This window comes from Amyelois transitella, chromosome 20 (genome assembly GCF_032362555.1).
Source record: "Amyelois transitella isolate CPQ chromosome 20, ilAmyTran1.1, whole genome shotgun sequence".
Classification (NCBI taxonomy): Eukaryota; Metazoa; Arthropoda; class Insecta; order Lepidoptera; family Pyralidae; genus Amyelois; species Amyelois transitella.
The window spans coordinates 8,586,413-8,599,412 of record NC_083523.1 but is presented as its reverse complement, the minus strand read 5'-3'; the positions used below and the strand labels follow the sequence as shown (position 1 = coordinate 8,599,412).

General features: G+C 32.2%; 1 protein-coding gene across 1 annotated transcript in view; it reads left to right on the top strand.

Annotated features, from left to right (window-relative positions):
• Window positions 1-12,182, top strand: part of LOC106131698 (uncharacterized) — a 113,418-nt gene extending 101,236 nt beyond the window's left edge. The window contains exon 3 of the mRNA XM_013330871.2: window positions 11,783-12,182. Coding sequence (XP_013186325.1) covers window positions 11,783-11,923 — 141 coding nt within the window. The 3' untranslated portion in view covers window positions 11,924-12,182. The remainder of the gene's footprint in view (window positions 1-11,782) is intronic.
• Window positions 12,183-13,000: the final 818 nt, after the last annotated feature.

Genomic DNA, 13,000 nt, shown 5'->3' with positions numbered 1-13,000 from the left:
ATTATAGACACTAAGGCGGCTGAGAGCATTTCCGTAGCTACATTGTATGTTATAACCTCACTGTAGCTAGAACACAATTCCCAAAATACAGAAACTTCTAGTTTGGGAATTACTACATTCAAACCTTTTGTTTTCCCTTTTGTATTGTTTCTAACAATTAATTCTTAAAGATGCAATCGTGTCTCATCCTACTACTCGAGATACAGGTTTGTTCCTAGTTCGATGGTAGGGAGGGACAACAGAGTTGCTTTTCTCATTGTTACTATGTACGCAATCTGATTGTAACATTATTGTTAAGAAGCAAGTTCAATAAACTTATTTTTTTTTTTTTTTTTTTTTTTTATCCTCACCTGTCTGGAGTGGAGCCCGGGGTGCGCCTTCTAACAATGATCCAGGGTTAGACTAGTCTGACTTTTTATATTAAAAAATTTGACGGCCTCTGTGGCGCAGCGGTAGTACGCTTGTCTGTGTCACCGGAAGTCCCGGGTTCGAATCCCGGTCAGGGCATGATGAGAAAAGAACTTTCTCTGATTGGCGTGGGTCTTGGATGTTTATCTATATAAGTATTTATTATAAAATAAAGTATCGTTGAGTTAGTATCTCGTAACACAAGTCTCGAACTTACTTCGAGGCTAACTCAATCTGTGTAATTTGTCCCGTATATATTTATATTTAAAAATTGACATCAAACAATTGCCGTCTGACCTCCGCAACCTTCGCAAGGGAACCTTACCCATATTGTATCATGGTAAAAGCTTTACTAGTTGAATGTGCCTTCTCCCTTAGTTGCCTTTAAAACATTCATGGGCAATAAACGGACTGGTTCTATTCTCAAGTGACGGCAACCACACGGCATATAAAATCATGCTTCAATGAAATCATAGTCGCTTGTAATAATTCTTACATAGCCTATAATAAATACCCGTACAGTGTTCAATCCATCTGAGTAAACTTTACTCAAAAGGCAGGGTACTTATATATCCTCCATTTTTTTAATACCTATGAAAAAAATTTCATGATGGTCCAGTATTTCCGAAGGTAAGACCTTACAAACAAACAAACAATCAGAGCTAAATTAACAGAGTTACAAACTTTACATACATACATATGGTCACGTCTAATATCCCTTGCGGGGTAGACAGAGCCAACAGTCTTGAAAAGACAGAACGGCAACTAACAGCTTTTTGGCTTAGGTAATGATAAAATTGAGATTCAAATAGCGACAGGTTGCTAGCCCATCGCCTAAAAAAGAATCCTAAGTGACAAACTTTACCTCTTGTATTGGAATAATAACCCTTCTTTTGCGACTGAGGGTAAAACATACTGAAATCTCGTTCAATACAAATCCCACCCTAACATTATTGTAATCTGCACAATAAAAACGGCATTAAATTTAAGATCTTTTACTTTTTTATAACGAAATGGAAACTCGCGTTTCATAATCGTATAAAGTAAACGATCGGTTTAGTATTCGTCGATATGACACGTTTGTATAAAAATATTTAAAAGATGTAGGTAAGTACGTTTTATTTGTTATCTTTAGATTATTTTTACGGCCGTAGATGTAAGCTCTTTCATAATTTCATACATACATACATATAGTCACGTCTATATCCTTTACGGGCTAGACAGAGCCAACTGTCTAGCCCGTAAAGGTTACCTTACCTGCTTAAATAGTAAATAATTACATATAATAACAGCTGTATCGTTTACGAGGTAGACAGAGCTAACAGCGACGAAAAAACTAAGACGCCACGTTCAGCTGTTTGGCTTAATGTTAGAATTGAGATTCAAATAGTGATAGGTTGCTAGCCCATCGCCTAAAAGAAGACTGTAAATCCCAAGATTGTAAGCCAATCCCTTAGTCGCCTTTTACGACATCCATGGGAAAGAGTCGGAGTAATCCTATTCTTTTTCTAATGGTGCCTGGAACCACACACCAATCAGATGAACTAAGATAATTACACAATAATTACATCAACCTAATCATAATAATTTATATTTTTTTTAAATTATGAATGTTAAAAAATATATAATAAGTTTCAAATATTTTGGTTTGATGTATATTTTTTTTGCCTAACTGGAAATTTGAGCCAGTTTATTACTTCTCGACAGGCAAGAAACATCGCTATTAAAGGAATTTATCACATCGCCATACTTATCTTGTGTTATTTTTGAATATATATGTTAATTTGTAACTATTTCACGCAATTTTAAACGCAAGTAACCCCGCGGGCAGACGCTTACTTAATACAAGAATAAGATTTTTTTTACGTATTTTCATTTAATCTTATCAATTTTAATATTAATCGCAATAACTCCGTTTCATTTCGCCAATAAAAAATGTAAAAAAAAATAACGTTCTTTTTATTTCTTCCTTTTCAAATTCAAAACGTTAAAACAAAGATGGCGGGCGATTTCTTTTTTAGAACAACAATAAAAATTACATTTGATAAAGGGGGTTTTTCTTAAGAGTTTAATTTTTACAACAAATCTTTTATTCCCTGTTTTATGTGGACGGATGTAAAGGAGATACTGGGAATAAAAGAGATACATAAAAATTGTTAACATTCGAGCTGGAATAATAACAAATAGGCTTTAGGGGAGAGTTTTCGTGGGTGATCAGATTATTTTAATTAAATCTTGCGTAAGTATCTTTTTTTGTGTCGACTTTATTCGTCTTTATGTGTCTACTTGGCAAAGCTTATAATTCTATTACAGGATTAGCAACCTGTCACTATTTGAATCTCAATTCTATCATTAAGCCAAACAGCTGAAAGTGGCCTTTCAGTCTTTTCAAGACTGTTGACTCTATCTACCCCGCAAGGGATATTTAAATGTTTTATTTGAAATAATGTAATATTTCATTACACAAAACTAAAACAAGGTACCAATTGCAAGCCGATCGTAAAATCAACAGCTCTTATTTTCGGCCCGTAAAATCGTTGTGAGTACATTAATTTGGACCACAATAAAATGCAATTAGTACTAAACGCCCGATAAAAAACCCCTTTATCAGATACATCGTAAAATATCTGGAATTGTAAACGTATAAAAAACGATAAAGTTTTACAAATGAGTTATTAAATCTTATATTTTTTCACCTTGGAGACCAGGTCAATGAGTGTGAAAGGAATAAATGGATTAACTTTTTACAAATTTAAAAATTCCTCTGCTTCTTTTTCTAAAAATAACATGTGAATTTTGATTTTTTTTTTCTAATTTTAAAAATTCCTCTAGATTCAAAGAATTCTCATTTTAAAAAACCAAATGCATTTTTTTAGGTTGCTTCGAACATAAGTAGGTACTTATACGATATATAATAGGTTAATGTAATTTATATTAAAATATGGTATACAAATATATTAAGAACAACATATCACAAGTCTTGATTTTCTTACGGGCAAGCACAATATGTGCGTCTTTAAAAAAAAAGATGAACATGCTTGCATTGAAACATGCGCACGCGACTCACTCGTAAAACCATTGAATAGTCCTGTTCATTACTCTCACAATTTCTTCGTCTCGTTAATTTTATTTTATTGACAGTTATGATGCTTTTATGAAAGTGGAAATTCGTTGTAATCAATTTTGATTTGTCTTCAAAAATTCATAAGTAAGCATTTCTCTCTGCTTTATGCTCCCTGAAGTGGGGCCCTGGGTTCGTCTTTGACCGCCTCTTAGGATTTGATAAAAATCATAGCCTGGTATCAGGGGCGTTAAAATAGATGGGACTACATATACTTGTTGCATTAGGGAAAAAAATACTCTAGACGCGTCTTACAACATTGACGGTAAAAAATGATTCTGAAGTGTGGAATCTGAGACAATTGTTGTATGTTATAAATACTAAACTGTTGTTGTGTTTTTATTATTGAAATGTGATGGAGAAAGATGTGAATTTATTCCGAGAGAGATTAGCCAAAATCGTTACGACTTGACCGTAAATAATGCATATAAAAATACTGAGCAAAAAATAATAACTCAACTTTTTTATTTGACGCATTTATGTTTTGGGGATCAGTGGTTTACGGTAGGGTCCATTTATAGTTACTTTTATTGATAGAATGATGTGTCATATAGACGTAGGATGTATTTGAAAAAAAAATGTTAGTTTAATATACTTTCAAAATATTTTCACATTTCTTTTCTTTTATAAATGAAAATTGAATATTTTTCTACGAGTAGTAGTAACACGAAATGAAAATAATGGATGTTTTTTTATTCACTACAGCAATTTACATAAATAATAATCATATTTTTTCAAAATGAAACATAGACAAAAGATAAATTAATCAGTGTTTCACAGAAACACACAACTTTGGTCCGAAATTGTAATAAGTAAGTTTTAATTTAGCAAAAAAAGAATTCTGGCTTTTAACCTATACTTCTTTCTCCTGGTATTAATCCCGACTCGGCCTCTCTGGAGAGCAGGGAATTCAGGGTTGTCGCTTTTAACCATACTAAAAAAAAAAATAAAAAAAAATAATACAGAACCCAAAAAATCACAAACGTGTTCACATTATTCGATTTTCGTTTTATAGTGACGCGACACGCGTCCGATACCCATCGATATTATACATTTTTTATGATCGACTTTAATTTATTTGTGTCATCGTAAACGTCGATGTTCGTATCGTTGTGAGTTTTGAAATTATTATTACCGATGCGGTTTTTAACGACCCACTTACGTGATTGCTGAGACGAGATTGAGAGACGTTTCTTTTGACATATTACCTTGTATTGTTTGTCAGCGAAAACGTGAATCGATTTTGAGGAGCAAACTGATGACAAGGAACAAAATAATATTATCAGGATTAGAATTTCTGTGTAAACTTTTACATAGATAATCACATCTTTATCCTTTAAGCGGTAGACAGAGCTAACGGTCTTGCAAAGACTGAAAGGCTAAGTTTAACTTCGAGTATATTAGCTGAATGATGGAAATCTTGATTTTGAGGAGCGAACTGATGACAAGAAACAAAATAATATTAACAGGATTAGAATTTCCGTGTATACTTTTATCCTAATATGAATAGAAAAAAAAAACAATTTGGATTTTGAATGATAAAGTAAATATATAGATGTTTACATACACACCTACAGTTTACATATATAATAACATCTTTATCCTTTACAAGGTAGACAGAGCTAACCGTCTCGCAAAGACTGAAAGGCCAAGTTTAAATATATGGCTTAATGGAAATGAGATTTTCAAATAGTGACAGTTTAGTGACAATCCCAAGTTTTTAGCGTATCTATTAGTCACATTCTACGATATCCATGGGAAAGAGATGGAGCGGTGCACCGCCGAGCTTACATGAAGATGGTGGATGTGGATGAAGCGAAGGAAGTATGCAGAGATCGTGGCAAGTGGAAAAAGGTAGGCTCTGCCTGCCCCTCCGGGAAAGAGGCGTGATTTTATATATGTATGTATGTAAGAGATGGAGCGGTCCTTATCTAAGTTCGCACAAGTTTTCACTCTAATGTGAAACTTCAAAGTTGTTTGGGCTTTCCGTTCATTAGTTATAACATCAACCACGTTTAACGTTATGTCCTTTTTCATAAAAATTATGAAATATACATTTAACTTATTTATTACATTAAAATATATGGTCTTTTACGAGAGGCAAACTATCTATAGCCTCTACTACAACTTTGTCAACAACGTTTGATTTTAGAACGGGTAATATTTTTCAAACGGTCGAGCTGTTTAAAGGATATTGCATTCATAGTCTTGCAATAAAGCATTTCAATGATATAGATAAAATCTAGCGTACCTAAGACTTGGCACTTCACTTTATGGACGATTACAATCGTCAATGTATGAAGTTAGACTTTGTTGATTTAATATCTCTTAACAGAAGTTTCAGTTCAATTCTTTGCCTTTTACTGTAGTGAATAGTCATATAATATTTTTCCCGATGTATATATGATGCAGTGAGGTTCCCGGCATCAATACAAAAAATAATAGGACCACTCCATCTCTTTCCCATGGATGTCGTAAAAGGAGGCTAAGGGATAGGCTTATAAACTTGGGATTCTTCTTTTAGGCGATGGGCTAGCAACCTGTCACTATTTGAATCTCAATTCTATTATTAAGCCAAATAGGTGAACGTGGCCATTTAGTCTCTAGTCCTCAAGACTGTTGGCTCTGTCTTCCCCCGCATGGGATATAGACGTGAACATATGTATGTATGTATGTATGTGTATGTACATTCAGTCAGAAAAGTATCGGGAATGGATTATTTATTTATGGTTCCAAATTCAAATTTTTGTTTTTTTTTGTTGTTGTTAGATTGGCACAACTGTTTTCCATTTTGGCGCGGAGTTTGAGTTGCATCTGTTGTTTACATTAAATACAGTGCTATTTTTAGTTATATCATATCTAGTGTGTATTGCTAATTTTATAATGGATAAAAACATCGAACAAAGAGTTTGTCTTAAATTTTGCATTGCCAATGGAATATCGTGTTCGGAGTCACTGAAAATGTTACAGAAGGCTTACGGTGAATCGACTTTATCAAAAACTCGTGCTTATGAGTGGTACAAAGCGTTCAAAAGCGGTCGAGATGTGATGGAAGATTTGCCTCGCTCTGGTAGGCCATCAACGTCTGCAACTGAAGTTAACATCGCAAAAGTGAAGGAAATAGTGACTGAAAATCCTCATTCAACTTTGAGAGAGATAGCCACCGAACTTTCTGTATCCCACGAGTCGATCCGTACCATTTTAACTAATAATTCGGGTATGAAACATGTTGCCGCTCGGCTAGTCCCAAAAGACCTGAATTTTTTTCAAAAACTCAATCGCATGAGAGTCGCTGAGGACATGCTAGAACGAGTCAATTCCGACCCAACATTCATGAAACGCATTGTTACTGGTGACGAGACGTGGGTTTACGAGTTTGACATGCAAACTAGTCAACAAGCTTCGGAGTGGCGCCTTCCAACTGAACCGAAACCGAAAAAACCACGCCAAAGTCGTTCAAAAGTCAAAGTCATGTTGACTGTTTTCTTTGACTATCGCGGTGTTGTGCACTCGGAATTCTTGCCGGAAGGTCAAACGGTAAATAAGGAATATTATTTGAGTGTTATGCGGCGTTTAAGAGAGCAAATCCGACGAAAAAGGCCAGATTTGTGGAAAGAAAATTCTTAGATTTTGCACCATGATAATGCACCTTCGCACAAGGCCATCATTGTGAACGAATTTTTAACCAAACACTCAACAAATACCATCGAGCAACCACCATATTCACCAGATATGGCTCCAGCTGACTTTTTTCTTTTTCCTAAACTCAAATTACCACTTCGTGGCACCCGTTTTCAATCGGTTGAAGACATAAAAGAGAATTCGCGGCGAGAACTGACCTCAATTCCGGAAACAGCGTTTAAAAAATGTTTTGATGATTGGATTATTCGTTGGCGTAAGTGTATCGTTTCTAAAGGAGCATATTTTGAAGGTGATAAAATAAATTTGGATGAATAACAAACAGTTTGTGTATTATTGATCTTTTCCCGCTACTTTCTTGACAGAGTAGTATATATGATTTTTATTTTAGCATCAATCATCATATTTTTTATATTTACGTTTTGTTTAGTAAAAATGTAAATAAATCAGTTTTTCAAGACTGCTGGCTCTGTCTACCCTGCGAGGCATAAAGACGTGATTTTATGAATGAATGAATGAAGCATAGTTACAAACATCATTTGACTTTTCAATATCGACAAAACGATGCGCCGTGTTCATAGTTTATGATATACAGCTGTAAATAGTTTCATTTCTATATTGATATCAATAAAAGTTTATTGCAGCGACAATATCAACTTACATTGTCGTTTCATTATCTGTAGTTGGAATATCTACGTCGTGTTTGCGAGAAAAAGAGCTTCTATGTGCCGTGTGGACCACTTTTTCTCTTTCCTATGAATGATGTAAAAGGCGACTAAGGGATATGCTTCATAAGGCTTCTAAACCTGGGATTCTTCTTTTATTCAATGGGCTAGCAACCTGTCACTATTTGAATCTCAATTATATCATTAAGCTATATCGTGGCTTATTATTATTTTAAGGACTGTTGGCTCTGTGCGGGGTAGACAGAGCCAGCCGTCGAGAACCACACGGCAACTGATATTTTTAATATTTTTGTATTCACAACGAATCCAATTAACAAAGAAAGGTGGTTTCCGGCACCAATAGAAAAAAGAACAGGTCCACTCCATCTCTTTCCCATGGATGTCGTAAAAGACGACTAAGTGGTGACCTATGAACTTGGGATTCTTCTTTTAGGCGACGGGCTAGCAACCTGTCACTATTTGAATCTTGATTCTATCATTTAGCCAAACAACTGACTGTGGCCTATTAGTTCAAGGCTTTTTGCTCTATCTACCCCGCAATGGATATAGGCATAACGCCACATGTTTTTCATATTCATATTTCACATGTTCTTCCTTTGTTAGCTTATAAAACCTGCTTTCATTCATCCTCTCAACATGACCAAACCATCTCGCCATTCCCTTTTCTATTCACTTTTATATCGGTTATTTCCCTCTCGAAATTAGGACCTATAATTGATAACCATATATGTACCTACTGAAAACTCTCAAAAAATTTGGACATTTCAATTATCCAAATTTAATATTCATCACAAAGTTTGTGTACAAAAATAAAAATTATGAAATACTTTCACAAGATGAGAGTTTAATAAGAACGTGCCTTTACAAAATTTAATACACCCTTTCGGATCTTCGCAGACATCAATGATCCCTTTTATGAACAAACGCAATTCGTATTAATAAAACTCATTTTGTGAGACTTTTCGTTTGGTTACACAGCGATGCGATGTGGTATGTATTTTTATTTTACAAAAAAATTGAGTATTTTTTTAATTTATAACTTTTGTTGAAAGATTATTTTTGAAAAATTCCAAAATAAAGAATAGTTTTAAGTGTCAGTAAGTTTATGTAAGTTTGTACCTTGGTAATTATTTATGTACAAGTAATTCAATGGATTTCTTTACATTTTTCTGTCGTGGGCCTACTGAAAGAAATTTCTTTAGAAATAAGTAGTGCCCTTTTACTAAGTTTCTCCTTAGATTCAGTTCCAGTTGTATTTTTTCCCCTTGATGTAGTACATTAAAAATATAAATAAATAAATAAAATATGTTAAAATTATAATTTTAATTTATTTCTTAAGTATTCATTTGCTACGAAAGTAAACTATCTATTTAAATTTAAACAGGTGTATGAAAACACAAAGGTTAATTTCAAAATATTGACATTTAACATATTAGATTAATATTTAGTAGGTAAAAATTTTGTTAGAATAAAATATGTATACAGATATAGAATAATCCCTACTATGAAAATTTCATTTTACTTTGACGGTAAAACAACAAATCCTAATCTTTTATAATATCTGTTCAGAAAACGGTTTAATCATTGACATGTTACTAAGTAGATTACAAATAAGTACAAAAGAGCTTATAAGACTCCCCTTGAACATAATTTAAACCCTCAAATAACCCACATTATACGTACCTCGCAAAATCTGTATAATTTTATTATGCCCTAATTTTATTTTACAAATTGAATTTGCTACCAACAAATTGCTTCCATTATTAAGGAGGAAAATGAAATGCAAATATACAAATCGTATCAAGAAAAAGAGAGACAGAAAACCCACCTGATAAGAAGCATCAATTGCAAGGAATCATTTACATACATTTCACAAGGAGTAAATAAAAAAATAAATTAGTTTCCTACCAATTTCCTTTTAGGGATTTGGAGACAAGGGAATTTCATCTCTGATTGAGAGACGTAGGATGTTAATTTGAATGTCTTATTTGCTCGGATTGAGGGCTTATTTTGTAAAAGGAGATTAAGAATTGAGATCGTTTGGTATTGTTTATTGCGTGGGTGATATTTGGTTTGTTTCAGCTTAGTTGATTAAAGCTATGTGTTTTTAAAACTTCACAGAACTTTAAAATCAGTAAAAAATAAAAAACATTTTTTATAATGTCTTTTAATTTTTTACTGATTTTAAAGTTCTATCGACGGACGAACTACGGATTTACTTATTTAAAAAATGTACGCAAGTTTGTAAAATAAATAATAAAAGACCTGTTTTAAAAAATTAGGTAATTTCAGGAAGTCAAAAGAAATTTAAATGTAATAAAAGTAATAAGAGTTACACCATGTGTTTTTTAAAGGCACAAAATACTACAAAACACCATCTTTAAAAAAAATAAAATAACAAAGAAACATTAACGAAAGCTATTACCAGAAGGAAATAATTACATTCCTTTATTGTTTCGTATCGGGTTTAACTTTTAACTATAACAATACAATAAACAAAACAAAAGTAAGTCATAAGAACAATAAACTTAGCACATCCATTAAGACTGTAAATACTAAGGCTATAAGAAGATTCTAGCTAAAGTGAAGTACTTGGAAGCACTTTTTATAGATATTAATAAAACAATGCCCTCGTAAAGTTTAGTATGGAGTTGGTTCTCTGTTTTTATACAATCCGATTCCGATTCGATTTGTTCTCATTCGATTTTCTAGGAAAAAATCGTGCAAGTTGTCTTAAGGGAAAGTATAGTATTAATTTACATTTCATATAAAAGTCAAATGAAATTATATGAAAAATTAAGTCTTAAAATTAATAACTTATCCTGAGTTATAAAGACTTACATTTTTATAAAATATGACAGGCAGCTTTGTATTAAGTTTTAAAATGTCGGAAAAAAAAACTATTTTATTTATTTACTTATTCATTGCACAAAATACAAAAAGTATAGCACAATTGGCGGACTTAATGCTAGAAGCATTATCTACCAGTCAACCATATTGGGCATAATTTATTTTTAATTTCTTTTTAACATTTTAACGTTCGGTCTTAATATTGTTTAAATACTTTTATTATCGATATTAAATTAATTTTATCGTATCGAGACATATAAAACACAGTTGTTGGCAATTCAAGTGAGTGATACACTTGCCCATTTTATAGTACGGATAATTTGAATGGTATTTTTATAGTGGGGTGCAAGCGTGCAAGTGTTATGGTCGCGTTATACTGCTTCGATTCCCGGTCAATAACGCTTTAGTACAATGAAACACGCTATTGAAACTACTATTATTGCATTATTTTATTTTATTTTTGATATTGACGTTTAAGTTATAAACGGAAGTATGACTGCTATAGACCAATCTATGCTTATCTGTATTACTTATTTTCAATTTAATTTATTCATTCATTCATAAAAGCTCGTCTTTATTCCTTGGGGGGTAGATAGAGCCAGCGGTCTTAAAAGACCGACAGGTCACGTTCGGCTGTAAGGCTTAATTTGGCTTGCGTAATTGAGAGTCAAATAGTGACAGGTCGCTGGCCCATCGCGTTTAAAAACTTATCCCTTAGTCACCCTGTACGACATTCATGGGAAAAAGATAGAGTCGTCATATTGTTTTGGTGATGGGACCACATGGTATTTAATTTCATTTAAAAAAAAAATAGGGAAATAAATAAACTAAGTCACTATCACAAGCTTTCAAAGTACCTATTATAATTGCCAACCTTTATAATTGAAAATGCCTCTACAAGAAGAAACAATAAATATATTTTTTCTTTCAAAATTAAATAATGTTTACTAATTAATAATATTATGTTAATAAAATGTGATTATTACAGTTCTTAATAAATTTACCAAATTAAAAAAAAAAAGGTTAAATGTGGTTTATCAAAATATGGTTATTGCATTTTTTTTTCTCGTCTTTTCAGACTGATGCTGTAACGAGTCCAACAAGTTCAGAAAAGTCCGAGGGTTCCATCTCATCAATCATCAAAGACAAGCTACCAGGCTCCATCTGCACGGTCGTCCTCTTCATGTTAGGCTGGAAGCTGCTGTCCAATAAACGGTGAATTAATATAAACATTGATCAGAACTGAAGCTAACGAGTAATGTAAAGCGTGCGAAGAATAATGTCCGGGTTATTCTAAATGTCACGTGTATTATAATATATTGTATATAGTGAATGAAATAGTGGTAAAATTAAATGTAAAACAATAAATTACTCACTCATAGAGTTTTTAGTTGCAAATTGATTAAACTTATCGGTTTAATAGTCATTATGTGAGTTAGTCAATTGAAGTTTTGTCACATTATTAAAATTATTAGTAAAAATGCGTCAAGCTTACGTTTATATTATTACATATAGTAAATTTATTGCACACGCAATGCATGTGCACAAATATGTATTTGAGACATATTTTTTGAATAGGTATCCAAAAAAATAATTCTCAGAATAATTACTAAATTAATTTTTTTAAATTAGACTATTTGGAAATTCAGAATTTATGACAGTTTCAACTTTTCTGTATTTCAAAGTTTATGAGTATATAAAAAGTAATTAAAAGAATTTCAAAACATTATTTCATTCACTATAATAATAATGAATTGTAAATTTTGTATAACCATTTTACAAAGACGTGAACAATCATGGCTTTTTGATAAGTGTGGTTGTGTTAACGTCTGTGAACGCACATTGTAGATATATTTTATATATATTTAATTAAGACGTTGCATGGCAAATATTGTATTTCGATAAATGATTTATAAAAGTTTGTTTTCCGAATGTAATTAAATAAACCAAAAAAAAAAACGAAATGAAACTATTACAACACAATTTTCTTCAAATTTGTAAAACTGCATTGTAATTTAAGATGTTTTTTAAAAGGAACTACTGTTTGTATTGTTATTACAAAACAAGTTAATTAAAATATAAGATATAAATAATCGGTATTATATCATCACCATTTCTAAGTAATTTTAAACGAGACGATACATTTCATGATTACAAAATACTTCAAAATGGTGATTCTGTTTATTCATAATTATAATAATAAAATATTTTTTATGATAATTCAAATGTCAATTTTACATTCCGCTTTTGGTGTTGAAATATATCCATAGTTATATTGAAATGCATACATTTAAAA